The sequence below is a fragment of the Podarcis melisellensis genome (assembly GCF_964234715.1).
Source record: "Podarcis melisellensis genome assembly, chromosome: 2".
NCBI lineage: Eukaryota > Metazoa > Chordata > Lepidosauria > Squamata > Lacertidae > Podarcis > Podarcis melisellensis.
In genome coordinates this window covers 85,127,637-85,146,215 of record NC_138529.1, presented here as the reverse complement: position 1 = coordinate 85,146,215, position 18,579 = coordinate 85,127,637, and the positions used below count along the sequence as shown (strand labels likewise).

The 18,579-nt window shown below is 42.5% G+C and overlaps 1 protein-coding gene across 3 annotated transcripts in view; it reads right to left on the bottom strand.

The window, feature by feature from the left end:
• Positions 1-18,579, bottom strand: part of LOC309363939 (uncharacterized protein) — a 79,023-nt gene that overhangs the window by 38,680 nt on the left and 21,764 nt on the right. For all 3 annotated transcript variants that reach the window (XM_081900462.1, XM_081900464.1, XM_081900463.1), the window contains 5 exons: positions 10,831-10,911; positions 8,808-8,970; positions 5,291-5,365; positions 4,447-4,599; positions 3,237-3,339 (listed from right to left, as the gene is read on the bottom strand). In XM_081900462.1, the coding sequence (XP_081756588.1) occupies positions 3,237-3,339; positions 4,447-4,599; positions 5,291-5,365; positions 8,808-8,970; positions 10,831-10,911 (575 nt within the window). The remainder of the gene's footprint in view (positions 1-3,236; positions 3,340-4,446; positions 4,600-5,290; positions 5,366-8,807; positions 8,971-10,830; positions 10,912-18,579) is intronic.

The following is an 18,579-nucleotide window of genomic DNA, read 5'->3' as shown; positions in this document are numbered from 1 at the left end:
TTATCAAGGAGCCATTGCTTGTCCCACTGGATCTAAATAACTATCATGTGGTGTCATTTCCCCCCCCCCCAGGCAAAAAGGCCCTTGAATGTGTAATGGTTGGCCAACTCCACATTTTCTTGGATGAAAGTAATACTACTACTAATAATAATAATTTATTATTTATACCCCGCCCATCTGGCTGAGCTTCCCCAGCCACTCTGGGCGGCTCCCAATCAGTGTTAAAAACAGTACAGCATTACATATTAAAAACTTCCCTGAAGTCTTCTGAATGTCAGGTAATTCTTTATCTCTTTGACATCTGATGGGAGGGCGTTCCACAGGGCGGGCGCCACTACCGAGAAGGCTCTCTGTCTGGTTCCCTGTAGCCTCACTTCTCGCAATGAGGGAACCGCCAGAAGGCCCTCGGCGCTGGATCTCAGTGTCCGGGCTGAACGATGGGGGTGGAGACGCTCCTTCAGGTATACAGGACCGAGGCCATTTAGGGCTTTAAAGGTCAGCACCAACACGTTGAATCGTGCTCGGAAACGTACTGGGAGCCAGTGCAGATCTCTCAGAACCGGTGTTATGTGGTCCCGGCGGCCACTCCCAGTCACCAGTCTAGCTGCCGCATTCTGGATTAATTGCAGTTTCCGGGTCACCTTCAAAAGTAGCCCCACGTAGAGCGCGTTGCAGTAGTCCAAACATGAGATAACTAGAGCATGCACCACTCGATGGTGTCAAAGGCCGCTGAGAGATCTAGCAGAACTAGGAAACAGCTCTCACCTTTGTCCCTAGCCCACCGGAGATCATCAACCAGCGCGACCAAGGCAGTTTCAGTCCCATGGTGAGGCCTGAATCCCGAATGGAAGGGATCCAAATGGTCCGTTTCCTCCAGGCGTGCTTGGAGTTGTTCAGCAACCACCCACTCAATCACCTTGCCCAAGAATGGCAGATTTGAGACTGGGCGATAGTTGGCCAAATTGGCCGGGTCTAAAGATGTTTTTTTAAGAAGCGGTTTAATGACCGCCTCTTTCAGCGGGTCTGGGAAGGCTCCCTCACAGAGGGAAGCATTCACCACCCCACAAAGCCCATCACCCAGCCCTTCCCGGCTCGCTTTTATCAGCCAGGATGGGCAAGGATCAAGGAGACAGGTGGTCGGTTTCACTCGTCCAAGCAGCCTGTCCACATCCTCGGAGGTAACAGATTGGAATTGATCCCATATAACAGGACCAGACAGAACTCTAGCACTCTCCCACCCTGGCCCTGCTCCCACGGTGGAGTCTACCTCCTTCTGAATCTGAGCGATTTTATCTGCAAAAAACTTTGCAAAAGCATTGCAGGAGATCTTGGGGTCCCTACCAGGCCCCGGTGGTACAGGTGGTTCCGATAAACTGCAAACCACCTGAAAAAGTCTCCTGCTGCTGTTTTCTGCAGATGCAATGGAGGCGGCGAAGAAGGCCCTCTTCGCCGTCGCCATTGCCACTTGGTAGGCTCGACGTTGAGCTCTAACCCATGTCCGGTCTGATTCAGAATGAGTTTTCCGCCACCGGCGCTCTAGCCGTCTCAACGATTGTTTCATCACCCTCAGCTCCGGGGAAAACCACAGGGCTGTCCGGGCTCCATGCAATCGGAGAGGGCGCTTCGGAGCCAGACAGTCAATAGCCCTGGTTAACTCCGCATTCCAGCGTGCCACCAGGGAATCAGCTGAAAGGCCATCAACTTGGGATAAAGCATCCCCTGCCACTCTCTGGAAGCCAATTGGATCCATTAAGTGGCGGGGGCGGACCATCCGAATCGGTCCCACCTCCCTGCGGAGGGGAAGGGTTGTGGAGAAGTCCAGTTGCACCAGGAAGTGATCTGACCATGGCACTTCTTTTGTTTCGCTTTTAGTTAATGTCAGATCACCAACATCCGTAGAGGTAAACACCAAGTCTAAGGCATGTCCGTGGCTATGAGTTGGGCCAGACTTATTCAGGGACAGCCCCAGGGAGGCCATGCTTTCCATGAAGTCCCGAGCGGCCCCTTGTAAGGAAAGTGATTATTTGCATCTATTCCAATCTGATTTCCAGCTTGGATGTGAGACTGAAATTTCGTTGCTCACACTGGTGGATAACTGGCACCAGCAGAGTGTGACCCTGTTTATTCTCTTGGACTTGTCAGAGATTTTTCATACAACTATGTTTTCTTTGTTGTTCCTGGCTTGATGCTCATTGTCTGCTTAGAGAGAAACAAATCATGGGCACTGGTTCACATGTAATATGAAGCCAACACTGTGATTTGTTTTGTTGCAGCAATGGGAAGAGTAGGGTGGAAATGGTTTGAGCATGCTGCTTATTTTCTGTAAGCCATAGCTTATTTCAGACTATGGCTTACCAGGGTGTACAAACCAGGCCACCAAAACGTTATGAGGCCAACACAGCTTAATTTAAGGATTTCTCCATCTGCCAAAAGAATTAGTTTGGAATCCTATGCACACAGGCTTGTAAATCCCATGGAAATCAAAGAGACTTATTTCAAGTGAAAGTAGAAGCAGGCTGCACTATCTGAGGTTTTTTTTTGGGGGGGGGGACAAATATCTGATTATTACTTTATTTATTTTGACCATTTATATACTGCTTAATAGCAACAGTCTCTAAGCCAGGTATCTCCAACCTTTGGCCCTCCAGATGTTTTGGACTACAATTCCCATCATCCCTGACCACTGGCCCTGTTAGCTAGGGATCATGGGATTTGTGGGCTAAAACATCTGGAGGGCTAGAGGTTGGGAGTGCCTGCTCTAAGCAGTATACAAGTTACTTAGGACAAAAAGATGAGTTAAAATGATAATATTAGAATTCAGTTAAAATGCCTGTTGGATATTCAACAAGGACAGGGGCTGCCTGACCTGAAATAATGTCACCAACATTTGGCTACTTTGCCCAAACTAGCCTCTATGTAATCCCACTGTTTTCAGTGGGAAAGATTTAAATGTGTTTTGAACTCTTTCTTCACTTAAAAGTGCTTACTTTGGCTAAGTCATGCCCTTTATACCAGCATAATTTCCTGAGTAAAACTCAGGAACAATGTTTTAACTTTTATTTTTGATGCTGATTTACTATGCAATCCTGTCATCACTTCTCAGACATACGTGTAGGATTGCAGCATCAATGTGTTCAAATCTCCATAAAAGACATTAACAATTTTTTACTATAAAAAGGCTAAGGTTTCACTCTTCCTATTTGTACGTATGCTAAATTATTTTTAAAGGATCTCACCATGATATTTCACATCTTTTCCATGCAAAGTTGTTTTGTTGTCTTCTTTTATATTTAAAACATCCACACTTCCAGATGTCAGACCAATGAAGAGTGAATTGCTCTGAAATAGGTATATAATTTCAGTTTGGTATATACAAACTCACTGTTCTCTCTGTCTATATGTCTAGTAACTTATAGTCTAGGAAAGAATGGCCTTCAGATTGCCACCCCTTTGTGGAGAACATTCCTTCATGACTATCTTATAAAGCGATTCATCTTCCTTCAACCCAATTCTTCCTTTTACACAGCTTCTGCAATGACTATAAGAAAAGGGTTTATTTGTTTTTATTTAGTTAAAATGTTATACTTTTTTTTTTAGGAACTTGCTTCACGAAGCAGAGCCACAGCTATGGGGGGGGGGGCTAGCCAGGTTTTTTTGCCCTGGGTGAAGCCTCCAGAGGGGCCTCATTGAGGCTCCCAGCCTGTGTGTGGGTGTGTATATGTGCATAGGGGAGGGAGGTGCCAAATTGGGTCTTTGAGCCGGGATAAAAAAGGCCTAGTTTTGCCCTTGCACAAAGCAGCTTACTATCTCCAATAAAAACCAACTCCACCTGATACGATGTAAAAATACAGAATATAGTATAGATAAGCAATAAGCCAGCATAAAAAGTGACCACAGAAGTAGAATAAAACAAAACAAGTCACAAAACAGTATTAAAACATAAAATTCAACAAGGATTAAAAACTGGAGAGGTAAAATAGGCTACCTTGGGAAGGCAAGGGGGAAAAGAATTTTTCAACAGAAGTCAAAAACGCAACCAAGTTGGGGCTTGTTTCATTTCTAAGGGAAGAGGATTTCAGGCAAGTGATGCCACAATGCGTAAAGCAAGTGCTCAAGTTACAACAGTTCTTACCTTGTGTGGGGCGCACATCAGCAACAGATTTTCAACCACAGACCTAAGTGACTGGGGTAGGCTGTAAGAGGAGAGGTATGGGGCTATATAGACTAGTAGTAAAACATTGAATCTAGGTTGGTAGCACATTGGCAGCTACTGCAATCCATTCAACAAAGGTTTCACATTTGTTGATAGGTTGCCCCAGAGAGCAACCATGCAGCAGTGTTTTTGCAGCAATTGCAGCTTGACACAGCACAATAACTCTAGCATTTCCATTAATGTGTCACACAGACATATTCTCACACTAGCACTCAATTGTTCTCGTTACTCACAAGCCTTGTAAAAACAATGGTATCGTTTGCTGTGTTCACTTGCGACATGAGCTCCAGACCAGGTAAGCTTCTGAAGTGTATCAGTTTGCATCTTGGGCTCTGGCACATAATTATTAGCTGCTGATGGGCCACATCGTGTCTTAAATGGACCACCTAAACCAATTGATGTTTATATTTTAAAATAGCAGTTCCTGAATGGATAAAATTAAAAATTAAAAAAGACCAAATCAGCGGGCCACTTAGAGCACATTTTCATATACTCTTTGGAAAGGTGCTGGTATGTTTAGGTTTCACAATAATGTTTCATATTAACATTTAACATTTTAATGAGATATGTTGCTCTGGATGATCTCTCAAGAACCCTGCTTCCTAAGACTGCGGTTCTATAATGATTCAAACTGGTTGGACAAGCTTAGCCTGCCAGAATTCCCTTTTGCTGAGAGGGCTAGCACTGATGGGCCTCAGTGGCTGGTCTTTGCATAACTAAGGAATTAGTTGGATAATTTGTGTGGAAAGGGGCATGCCTTTCTACTCCCAGCTTTGCCCTGCCTAGAGGAAATTTTGTGCAAACACGGAACAACTAGATTATGGTAATTAAGTGCACGTGATGTGCCTCACCCTTTAAAATATATGCTATGCGGAGGACAATTAGCAGTTCAAGATAATACATGTAGGACACTTCTTGTAGCAGCCTTTTTAGACCAATTAATGTAACGTGATGATCTTATCACAATCCCCACAGTTCTCAAAAATAAGCAGTATATATATAAAAAGGTTATATTTAAACTAAAAAAACATTTTTACATATTGTTGAGAAAAGTAAGATTAGAAAAAACGTACTTACTGGATCTGTATAAGCAGTCATTTCATAATAAACCAAATTCTGTACTGATGTATGGAGAAATAGAATTCGTCCATCCTTTAATAATAATAGTAATTTATTATTTGTTCCCAGCCTATCTGACTGGGTTGCTCTAGCCACTCTGGGCAGCTTCTAACATATATATAAAACGTAACAAAACATTAAACCTTATACAGGGTTTTCCTATACAGGGCTGCTTTCTGATGTCTTCTAAACATAGCTGTCAACTTTTCCCTTTTCTTGTGAGGAATCCTATTCGGAATAAGGGAATTTCCCTTTAAAAAGGAAAAGGTTGACAGGTATGCTTCAAAAGGTTATATAGTTACTCATCTCCTTGACATCTTATGGGAAGGTCTTACACAAGATGGGCACCAGTACCGAGAAGGCCCTGTGCCTGGTTCCCTGTAGCTTCACTTCTCGCAGTGAGGGAACCGCCAGAAGACCCTTGGTGCTGGATCTCGGTGTCCAGGCTGAACGATGGCTCATTATGTTCGATGAGAAGAAAAATCTGACACACATACATACCCTATCCATCAACACCCACACCTACAAACACCCACAGCTTTCCCCCAGAATGCCATAATATTAGAGTGCGCCTATAAAGTCAAAGACATGGAGATCCCAGGACATTACTTATTGCTCTGTTCTAATAAATAAATAAAGACTTGACAGCTTCCATGAGACTTGAATACAGTGGTATCTCGGGTTACATATGCTTCATGTTACAGACTCCACTAACCCAGAAATAGTACCTTGGGTTAAGAACTTTGCTTCAGGATAAGAGCAGAAATTGTGCTCCGGTGGCGCGGCAGCAGCAGGAGGCCCCATTAGCTAAAGGTTAAGAACAGTTTCAGGTTAAGAATGGACCTCTGGAACAAATTAAGTACTTAACCCGAGGTACCACTGTATTTTGAGGGTGGTGCAATGGGAAGGAGGAGGGTGGGTGAATTACTGGCCCCCTATTCTTATTGATGACCGAGGTATGGAAATCTATGTACACTTAAGCTTGTAAAGTAAAAGAGAGATGGAAAATAATCCCATTGAGACCTATGCTGATCCCCTCCCCCAGCTGCAGCTTCACATGCAGGGGGTGGGGAGGGCACTGTGTGAATTATGCTCTAAGATGTTTTTTTCCATAATCTGTCCACTATCAAATTTCTAAATTTCTTAACTATCAGGCAGGTTTTTAGAGCACAGTGACAGGTTGCCAGTAAGATAATTGCAATTACTGTACTTTCTGTACTCAACCTGTTTCCTTTCAACTATTAGATTTACAAACTAACAAAGTTTCAGATGCTAAATCACTCCATAATGAAACAAGTTATACAAGGTTTTTTTTAATGCATTGTTGCAAACTGTTGTAGCATTCATGTTTCAGATTTCAGAGTCAGCAATCTGTGAAATTGTTCTTGAACATATGTGTTATGTAGCCAAACAGCTAGAGATGCATTTTGTGTGGAAGTCTGGTTTTCATGTGAGAGTATAACAGAAGCATACAAGTAATCTTACTTTACAAATGCTGACTATAACTGACTGTTTCTTACTGGGTTTTACACAACATCTCTTGACTGTTTTCTGTGGCCGTGGTTTTTTTTTTTAATGTTTTCATAATTTACCATGACAAATTATTATTATTATTGCTGATAAAAGAATACCAAAACCACAAATATCATTATTAATGCTTATTTGGCTTGAAAGGATAAACCCACAAGCTGTGAAATACACCCTAATGAATATATATAAATAAAATGAATACAATCTCATCGCCATCCATTAGAAGCACAGACTTGAGTAACTAAATGAAAAGCTTACCTTAGCTATATCCTAGCGTCAGAACCAGCAGTGAAGGGTGGACTCAAATCCTGGACTTCTTAAAAGCAAACCTGGAATCCTGTTCCAGGATTTCTTGCTCCTCTGCTGAGCTTAGTGAATGTCCAGGGCCCAGATAACTTTATTGGCTGTTTTTCTCCCTTCATTTCCCCTCACCGTGATTGGTTCTCTCCCACCCCCACCCCATTGCCACTACATCTACTTCCCATTCAAAGCACACCAAGCCATGTACGGGCATGTAGTTTACAGACTTTTACTCATCCTTCATGCTCATTCCTTTTCTTGACCCTGCAAAATTCTGCTGAGGTTCCCTAATCCCCTAATCTCCCTTCCTATCCTGCTGGATCAGACCAAAGAGCTATGTAGCCCAGGGGCCGATCACATTAAATTCTGTCCTTGTTCAGCTTCCCAATGTCCTTGTTTTGTCTTCTTGACTTAGAAACTTTAGTCCACCTCCTTACACTGGAAAGGGCTATTTCAGTACACTGATTCCCACTAAACATGTGGGAAAAACTTTCTGAGAGTAGGAGCTGTTCAACAGTGCAACAGTCTCCCTCAGGAGGTTATGAACTCTACTTCCTTGGAGGTTTTCAAGCAGAAGTTGGATGGCCATCTGTCATTGATGCTTTTGCTGAGATTCCTGCATTACAGGGAGTTGGACTAGATGACCCTTGGGTCCCTTCCAGCGCTAAGATTTTATGATTGTGTCAAACCATTGATCAGCTAACCCAATACAGTGGTACATTGGTTCCTGAACGCAATCCATTCTGGAAGTCCGTTCAACTTCCAAAACATTTGCAAACCAAGGCGTGGCTTCTGACTGGCTGATTGGCCCTGGAAACAGTGCCGACAGCCGAAATGGATGCTCGGCTTCCAAAAAAAAAAACATTTGCAAACTGGAGCACTTACTTCCAGGTTTGGAGTGTTCAGGAGCCGATTTGTTCAGGAACCAAGGTACCACTGTATTATCTATTCTAATTGGCAGCAGTTAGCCAAGTCTCAAGCAGACATCTTTGCCGATCTATTATGAAGGGAGGGACTATATAGCTCAGGGAGCAGAACACACACCTCGGACCCCAGCGTCTAAAATGTAAGGGATCCTGAAAAGGACCTCTAGAGACCGATCAGGAAAAGACCTCTGGCTCTGACACTGGGAAGACACTGCCTGCCAGAGTAGGAAAAAGTGGGATGAATGACCAACACAATAATGTAAGGATGCTTTGTATCAAATGCATAATCTGTTAATTTGAGGGTTTTAAGTTTCATATGACTACATTTGGATGTTATCTTAATAAGCTTTTCTGGGTGTCTTTGTAAGCACTTTGCATTTCTAAAAGCCTGCCCTATTTCCCCTGCCCACGCACACACCTGTCCTCAGGCAGTTCCTCAAGGAAGAAGATGGAAAATCCCCCATAGCAAAACACTGCATAAAGCAGATTAAAATGGTTAACATATTCTGGAGGGTGCTAGTTTCTTTAACACTAGTCCATAAGAAGCTGACTTAGCCTATGGACATACCATAAGCACGAAATTTGCAAGTATTTGTCAATTCAGCATTTGCCTTTCCAACCCCTGTGAAGCGTGCAAATGTATACATACTAACCTTTACTGGCAAGTACAAATCCAGTTCATTAAATTAATTTTATGCATATATCATCTGGCTTTTTACCTGCATGCCGAGAACCAGAAATTCCTGGTTATCTGCAAACACCACTCCTTCATCTATCAAGTAGCACAATGGTGAAGACAAGCTGCAGAGGCATTCACATTTCACTGAAGTCCTGAAATTTCTTTTTCGAGTATGTTGAAAATGTTCATTCTTCTGAATACAGCTAGGGAGACATATTGAAGCAACTTCAAAGGTGGGAGCACATAATGGATGCAGTACGAGTGACATGGGCACAAGAGACCAGTATTACATGAATTTTGACCAATAAAGTTGCTGCACCAAACATAATACCAGTGGGTGCAGAGTACCCAGGGGTAGAATGCTACCTGTGAAGCCCCTGCCCCTCAGCACCCAGAAATCCTCCGTATCCCTTCCTGCCTCTCATTTTGCCAGTTGTGGGAAGGGGCAGGTGGAGAGAATCAGTATTTGTTTTTCCTTCCACTCTGGGAATCTGCTGGAGAAAGTTGGTTCTCTTCCTCAACTCTGAGAGGTCTGTTGGCTTGTTTGCTGCCACCTCCTCTCTGGATGTCTGTTAATTCGCTTGCTTCCTCCCTCTCTGGGGTCTTTTTTTCAGCTCTCTTCTCCATCTTCTTTGGGGGGGGGGGAATCTGTGTAGCTTCTTTCCCTCCCTCCCTGCCTGTCTGCATCCCTTCCAGCACCCAAGAAGCACACATAGTATGAGCAAGCGAGGTTACTGCCAACACTTTGCTATTGGCAAAGCCTCCTGAAACAGCAATTTTGTGGTGTTGCCCACATCTCTCCCTCTCCTTTTAAAAATCCCATGTGTGCCCATGGGCCTCAAAATGTGGGGCCCCATGTTCAGTAAATGGAATGTCACAGAAAACTATATCTGCAGAAAGAACCCTTTTTCATATCATTTTTGCTTTTTAATAATTTAATTATTTATTAATTAATTACATTTGCATCCCACCTGTCAGGGAACTGCCATCGGCTCAGGGGCGAGAGGGGAAAAGCCAGGTGGATTACAGAGAGCCCCCAAAGATTGTGGGAAGCAGCACCTCCTCAGCGGAGGAGAGTATCCACGCCTCCAGTGGAGAGGAGCTTCAGGGCTCGGAGGAGGCAAGGCGGTGCCAGGACACCTTGCCTGGGCAAAGCGGGGAGGAGAGAGGTCCTCCGTTACCCACGCCCTCCCTGCGCAGTAGGCTTCCGCGCCGAGAGGGGAGGCGCAGATTGGGCATCAAGAAACTACTCTGCTGGGGAAGGTTTAAGGACCGCCCACTCTCAGATTCTGCCAGTGAATGAGCGAGCCACGGAAGAGTGGCGCTCTGCATAGTGAAGGTTTTTTTTGCACCAATAACAAGGCTTTACAACAAACCAGGGAGGCATTTGCCTGATTGCTCTCGAGTAACCCCCAATACCCTTACACCACCCTTCCTCCCAAAGAAGCCCAGGACAGTAAACATCAACATGTTAAAACTATAACAATATTGTTATGTGTTTTTTCTTTCTCCTTTTGGGTGTGTGTGTGATCCATGCATTATAGCCTTATCAACACACCAATCTAAGATGGTGACTTGTTCAAAACAATTTTTCCCCTGTTGCTCATCTGAAATTTCATCAAAATGCAAATGTCATTTCTTCCATAGGCAGAGTTTATGACTCAGTCATAGGTCTGCCTGAACTCCATGCCCACTAATGCAGTGAATAATTCATTCTGACACCCAAGGCTGTCAGGACAGGGGGACTCTGTTGTCATGTAAGAAATATTCAGCTTGTAAAATCTCTTGAATACAAGTATCATCTTATCTGTAAACCCTTTTTATAATGCTGTTCACATTCATCGCTCCCTGTTGACTAGGGATCACATATGGTGCTCTAGACATGTGGAATGAAATTACTTCAAAACTATTCCTGAAGAAATTAACTGGATTAATACACTCTACCAATGCAGCCAAAGAGGGTTTGAACAGACAAAAATATTTAATGAACTGAAGCCTACGCCAGATGAAAAAGCAGTTCAACAGCAATTAGAAAGACTACCAAACAGATTAAGGAAACTTACGAAGCAAAGGGATGTTTCCTATACAAGTGTTGCTGTAGCTCTCCTATAGTCCACACTGCTGCTCTACATGCCGGATTAGTCCTAGAATCAAAGCACATTTCAGGTGTTAAAACCTCCCACAACATTCTGAATTTACATAAATCACTACTGTAATGTTAAACTGAGATCATGCAAGAGTTTTTCTGACCTTCAAGAAATCTTCCTCAGTTTTATCATAGAGATAAAGGCACCTGAGCAAGGAGTGGGAAGCTTTGGGGGCCCCACACTAACAAAACATTGAAGTTCTCTGGAAAAGGAAACCTCATCATGAGGGACTTGCATTTGGGGAATACTATCCCCTCCCCACAGAAGTGATCCGCAAAGATAAGGCCTTCTTTAACAATGATTTGAGGTCCCTTGCAGAGAACAGGTGGGAAGAGCTGGACTCCTCCTTCACCTCTTCATTGCCTGAAAGCTTACTTTCTTCCTTTTTGGAGGGCGGGGGGGGGGGGGAACCAAGACTGCCACACTGCCTTCATGCCTACAGGGTGAAAACTCACAGTCAACTTCCCTATTGGAGGTACTTTTGCAAGCAGCAAGGTGAACACTTTTTAGATGCAGCGGCAGCACAGTCACATGACCACTGCATCTCAGGAGTGGTTGGCCAAACCTCTGAGAAGGAAGCCAAGCCAAAGTTCCACTCAACTTCCACTGGAAACTACAAAAATTTATTTATTGCTGTTCAAATGGGAACGTCCTAGGATTGCTGGCTCAGCAAGTAATTTTTTTTTTTTTATGGTTTCACACTCTCCCAGAATAAACAGAACATCCTCTATTAAAAATGACAGAGACATTTACAATATTAGATTAGAAACAGTTTAGGATCTAGTTAGTCAAACCTCAAAGCAATATAACCTCTCAAATCCTTGCATATTACACCACAAATCACAGTTACATAAGGTAACTGAAAATCAATAGGGTTAATAGAACAGGATTTCATTATTAAATTCCCAGTGGCATAAGAGGCTAAAAATTCACTTTTAGGGCAGTTTGGACAACTTTTATGGTAGTTTATATAAGCAAGGAGCCATTAAATTTAACTCATTGCTAATTATTAAGGAAGAAACATTTGAACATTAGCTACAAAAGGGAAGAGTTCCTCTGTCTCAACAAACCATAATAATTTTACTATCTATACCCACCCATCTGACTGGGCTGTCCCAGGCTGCTTCCAACATACATAAAAAACATAATAAAACATTAAACATTAAAAAAAACTTCCCTATACAGTGCTGCCTTGTCAAATGTTTTCTAAAGGTTGTATAGTGGTTCAGGGGTTGCATAACTCCATACCCTCCAACATTTCTCTCATGAAAAAAGGGACATCCTATGGAAAGATGGGCCATTCTGGGATCAAATAAGAAATTGGGATGACTTCTTTAAATCCGGGATTGCCCCTGGAAAATAGGGACACTTGGCGTGTCTGGTATTCTGTACTACAAGCTCCTGAGTATTTTGCTTAGTGCTTTGTACACAGCCTAAGGCAATGAGGGCCAAATTCAATGAGATTATTGCATTACTGGAAGGCAGCACAAAGATTCTTCATAGTGCAATGAGAACATCCTCCTCTTCTCGGCCCACATGATTCCCAGATCTGCTCAGGAGGATTTGGGGATCCCCACAGCAGATTTAAGGAGGGAGGGGGGGAGAAGGTTCTGTTTTGCAAGGAAAATCCTTGCACCAATGGAACCTTTGCCATAGCGCTACATCAAATACAACTCTGAGTTCATTAAATTTTCATCTGCTTAATTTCACCATGCAGCCTCTCCCTTTGAGCCAAATTACCCACTTAAAAAAAAATTGTATTCAGTGTTAATGCTTTCAGCAGATTTGTTCCTTAGTACATACAAAGTCCTCGATAGTAATCTTCAACGCATCAATAACAATGGGTGTAACTTAATTAAGCAATAACCCCATGGCTCATCATGAGTTCAAGCATTATGTTTGTCACATGTTAATTTGCAATTACGCATTATCCCACTGAATGTGTAAAATGAAACACGGATTCATTACCAAACAATAAGAACAAACTGGGACATAATAAGTCTGTCATTCTTGCTATATTTAAAACAAATGGTATTAACTCACTTTCATAATACAGAAGTCATATCATCTACTTTTATACAAAAATCTTCTGAGTGTTTCCCCCCCAGTATTTTCAAAACCAAATTCAAATTACCTAAACACTTTGCTGTGTTTAGGTAACTTAGAGCTGTGCTGTGTTTAGGTAATTTAGAACCCACTGCTCATTAAATTCCCACAGCAAGGCACAACATAAAAACATAATGAAATAAAACAACAATAAATAAAAAATCAAGCTGCAACAGCAATAAATCAAACCTACTTTACAGCACCATTAGAGTGACAAAACATCTCCAATCAACTAACCAAATGCCTGAGTACAGGAAACTATTTCTACAAGGGTTTTTAATGTCCATCCAATCTCAAATACCGGGCTGATGTTTACAAGGGTAGGCAGTCGAGCAAACACCTAGGACTTTACATGTCAATGCACCACACTGAGCTTGGTAGCTAACTGACAGTCAGTGCAATTCCTCCAGAACTGGTGTTATGTTTGTGGATAGCCACCAACTTTACTGTTGCTTTCTGTACCTGCTGCAACTCACAATCCAAGCCCACAGGCAGACCTATATAGAGCACATTGCAGAGATCCAACTGTGAAGCTACCAGTGCATGGACCACTGTGACTAAGCTAGACTGACAGCTAGACTGGTAACCGGGAGTGGCTGCCAAGACCATATAACACTGGTCCTGAAAGGCCTACATTGGTTCTCAGTACTTTTCTGAGCACAATTCAAAGTGTTGGTGCTGACCTTTAAAGCCCTAAACGGCCTTGGCTCAGTATACCCAAAGGAGCGTCTCCACCCCCATCGTTCAGCCCAGAAACTGAGGTCCAGTGCTGAGGGCCTTCTGGCGGTTCCCTCACTGCAATAAGTGAGGTTACAGGGAACCAGGCAGAGGGCCTTCTCAGTAGTGGCACCCACCCCGCGGAATGCCCTCCCACCAGATGTCAAGGAAATAAACAACTATTTGACTTTTAGAAGACATCTGAAGGCAGTCCTGTTTAGGGAAGTTTTTAATGTTTGATGTTTTATCATATTTTTAATATTCTGTTGGGATCCACCCAGAGTGGCTGGGGAAACCCAGCCAGATGGGCAGGGAATGAATGAATGAATGAATGAATGAATACTACTACTACTACCACCATTACTACTACTATCCCTGGCCCAGGAATGCAGCTGGTGTTGGTAAAAGGCACTCTTTGCCATGGAGCTGACTTGTGCCTTGGATGGAAAAGGTCCTTCTGATTCAGCAGAAGGAGCTTGCTGGCAGAGGAGATGAGAAGGTGGTTTCTCCTGTTTTCCCCAGTAGCACCCATCACCATCTCCCACAATATTCTGGAGGGTTCCCCAACTCCCAGGACCAGAGTCAGTGGATGGTGGTGCTGGGGCATCATGGTAAGACAGAATTGGCAAAATTCACCTTCCCATCCAAACTATTGTGAGTCCTTGATTGTTATTATTTGCACAGGAGTTTACAAAATGTTGCAGAAGAGAAGCAATTCATAAATCAGGTGTACTGAGTGCTACATAATTTTGTGTTTTATGGGGATCACTTGAGTATTATTATTATATTAATATTACAATTAATATATTATTAATATATTAATATATTTTACTTTTTCTTTAGTTTTTTCTGTTTGATATATTGGGGTTGTTTTATTCTCTTTCGTTTAGTTTGAATTTTATGGTACATTAGGTTGAAAACCTTTAACAAAATTGATTTTTAAAAGGAAAGGTATCAGGTATGCTGGAAATCCAGAAGATGAAAATTTACATACTCTCTAGATTCTGTGGGTCCTCTGCGACTGACATATGAGATCAACCATAATCAAGACAATGAAACCAGTGTAGCTATTTTAGTATGTCCATTCATTCAGATCTTATTCCTAAATACGCTGAAAGGAAAAAGTATGCACAGGCTTTCATACTGCCAAGCAGTACTGAAAAACATTATTCTTCTGTTTGTATGTTCTCATGTATACACCCTTGCTGAGACTCATTTGTAGAAAGGATGATGTTTTTTAAAAAAAAAAGCTGCCAAGCCTGAGCAGCTAGATAGCTGCTTGAAAGATTTTTCATCTGCTAGATAGTTCTGATGTAATCGAGATTAATTTTCTTAATTAAATCAAACTCAAAAGGTTCACAACTCCCAAGGAGACGCGTTATAAAACTTCCTGGCTTCACCCACCCCTTTCCACATTGAGTCACATGAGGAATCCTTGCACATTGGCAGAGGGTTTGGGTATCATCTTCTAAGTTGCGTGGTCCATTGAGCATTTCCAGTGACCCATTTAAACTGTTTCACAGAACGCAAACAACTTTCTCCTCCAGCTGCTCATTACAAAACATGAATACTAGCGTGCAAGCTTGTACATGTTTGTCTGCTGTTATCAGTTTGTTCATTGAGGAATCCCTTATGAGTTTCCATGTTTCAAAACCACTAAGCTAGCAAGTTCAGGTCAGTACTTGATAGCTTTATCCAGTTTACTTTAATGGATAACTTTACTTATGAAGCTGCGGAGAAGCTGAAACTGACCAGAACAAAGGCAAAAATTAGATATCGCTTTTCAAGGCTTCAAGGAAGAGGGGTGATTAATGCAAAAGACAAGCCTCTCTGTCTTCTGCTCAAAGGGGGTAAGCTGGCAGGTTCATCATTCTTCGAATACAATTGAACACACCCCATTATGGCTGGTTAGGGAACATATTTATATGCTCTAAGTGTCCCAGGATCAATCATGATTTTATCTCTGTTAAATAACTCTTGCCCTACCTTACCGTATTTTGCCTTTTGGAGCAGCCTATATACAAAAAATATTAGTGTGCACAGTGGTGCACTGGTTTCCATTTCACACCCACAACAAACGTTGCTGAATGTGAAATGCAACTATTCTATGAATAGAACTGTGAGTTTGAACATTCTAAAGTTTCTTAAAAACTGAAACCACAAAAGTCTGGAAAGTGGGGTATGGATGTAAAAAAACAGTAATAAAAATATTGAAAACCACTATGGTTAGATTCTAACTAACCCTGCTTCAAAAGTTAACACCAGACAGGCTACTGCAGAGGAAATGCATTCATCATATATCAGGCTTTAATTTTCTTATCATTCTGGGGGTTTCTCCCCGCATCATGTTCCATTTGGAGGATTACTCAGCCATTCTTTTCCTATAAGCCACTTCAGGAACGGTCCCCACACCTTTGGCCAGGAAAATCTGAGCAGGAGGTGATACCCACCATTTTCCAGTAATAAGCTCCATTTTGACCACAGCAGAGATTCCCTGAACAGCTTCAGTGTTCTACCATTGTATTTCACTGAAGAGTCAATGGCAAAACATACATTTACCAAATTCTGCAAAGTCCAGATATATTTCCACTGCATTTTTAAACATATTTGAACTAATATGACAGGTGTGCATCTGCTCAGCAATACTTTAAAGAGCAACATGTGCAAGGACAAGCAGCAGCACCTAAGAGCATAAGGAGAGCTCTCTATATCTGGCCAGTGGGCCATCTAGTCCAACATCCTCTCCTCACAGTAGCCAGCCAGGTGCCTGTGGGAAGCCCACAGGCAGGACCTGAGGACAACAGGACTCTCCTCACCTGTGGTTTCCAGCATTCGGTATTCAGAAGAATAATGCCTCAAACCGTGGAGGAAGAACATAGCATAAGCCACTGATAGCTCTGTCCTCCATGAGTGCGTCTAATCATGTTTTAAAGTCATCGAAGTTGGTAGCCTTTTGTGTGAGCAACTTCCATAATTTAACTATGTCGCTTTTCTGAATCTTCAGCTTCATTGGATGTCTGTGAATTCTAGTGTCACGAGGAGAAAAACTTTTCTCTATCCATGTTCTCCATTCCATGCATGATGTTATATAGACTGGTACCATGTTGCCTCTTACCTCAGATATGCAGATGACACAACCTTGATGGCAGAAAGTGAGGAGGAATTAAAGAACCTTTTAATGAGGGTGAAAGAGGAGAGTGCAAAATATGGTCTGAAGCTCAACATCAAAAAAACGAAGATCATGGCCACTGGGCCCATCACCTCCTGGCAAATAGAAGGGGAAGAAATGGAGGCAGTGAGAGATTTTACTTTCTTGGGCTCCATGATCACTGCAGATGGTGACAGCAGTCACAAAATTAAAAGACGCCTGCTCCTTGGGAGAAAGGCGATGACAAACCTAGACAGCATTTTAAAAAGCAGAGACATCACCTTGCCAACAAAGGTCCGTATAGTTAAAGCCATGGTTTTCCCAGTAGTGATGTATGGAAGTCAGAGCTGGACCATATAGAAGGCTGATCGCCAAAGAATTGATGCTTTTGAATTATGGTGCTGGAGGAGACTCTTGAGAGCCCCATGGACTGCAAGAAGATCAGACGTATCCATTCTTCAGGAAATCAGCCCTGAGTGCTCACTGGAAGGACCGATTGTCAAGCTGAGGCTCCAAGACTTTGGCCACCTCATGAGAAGAGAAGACACCCTGGAAAAGACCCTGATGTTGGGAAAGATGGAGGGCACAAGGAGAAGGGGACGACAGAGGACGAGATGTTTGGACAGTGTTCTCGAAGCTACAAACATGAGTCTGACCAAACTGCGGGAGGCAGTGGAAGATAGGAGTGCCTGGCGTGCTCTGGTCCAGGGGGTCACGAAGAGTCAGACACTACTAAACGACTAAATGACTAAACAACAACATGTTGCCTCTTACTCGTCTTTTCTCTAAACTGAAACGTCTCAAAGCTTTTCTCACAGGGGCGTTGCTTCATTCCCTTGATCATTTTGGTTGCCCTTTTCTGAACCTTCTTCCAACTCTACAAAATCCCTTTTTAATGTTATGTGACCAGAACCGTACACAGTATTCCAAAATGTAGATTTGTATAACAACGTTGTTATACTGGCACAGGTTTATTTTTCATTCCTTTTCTAAGGTTTCTTTGCATGGAAATTTGCCCTTTTCACAGCTGCTGGGTTGACATCATTCTTGAGCTATCTACGACGACCCCAAGGTCTCATTCCTGGTCAGTCACAACCAGTTTAGGTCCTATGAGCGAATATGTGAAACTAAGACCTTTTTGCCCTGATATAAGGACAGAGGAGTATAATGGAGGCACAATGATACTGAGACGTTGGGAATTTAGGGCAAAGGAAGGATTTGGCAACAATTAAACAACATAGACTCAAATGCAATAATAATTAAGGAAATTGTTTTGTTTGCTGTTCACTTGCCACAAATACATTACAGTGGTTGTGGTGTGTGTGATCTACTGTTCCAAAGTTTCATTTCCAATTCTTACTAATCCATTTTAGAGCCATAATACAGATTGCGACGTTTTAAAAATGCACACCTCTATCATTAAAACAGGTGCATATTTATTATTTTGTACATTGTACTTCCTTTATTTAAAAGAGCAGTTTCAGGGGCACATGGAGAACAGCACAGAAGACCCTGAAGGAGGAGTGGTGGGAAAGGACCAGGTACTTCTTTATGGTGTCCTGTGGGCAGCAGGTGGGGGTTGTATTGGTTTTTTTGTTAACATGGTATGTATTTAATTAATTTCAGGTTATTGTTATATTGTTTAAACAAGTAATCAGAGTGGCTTTCATATCCAGAAGTAAAAATATAGAAAC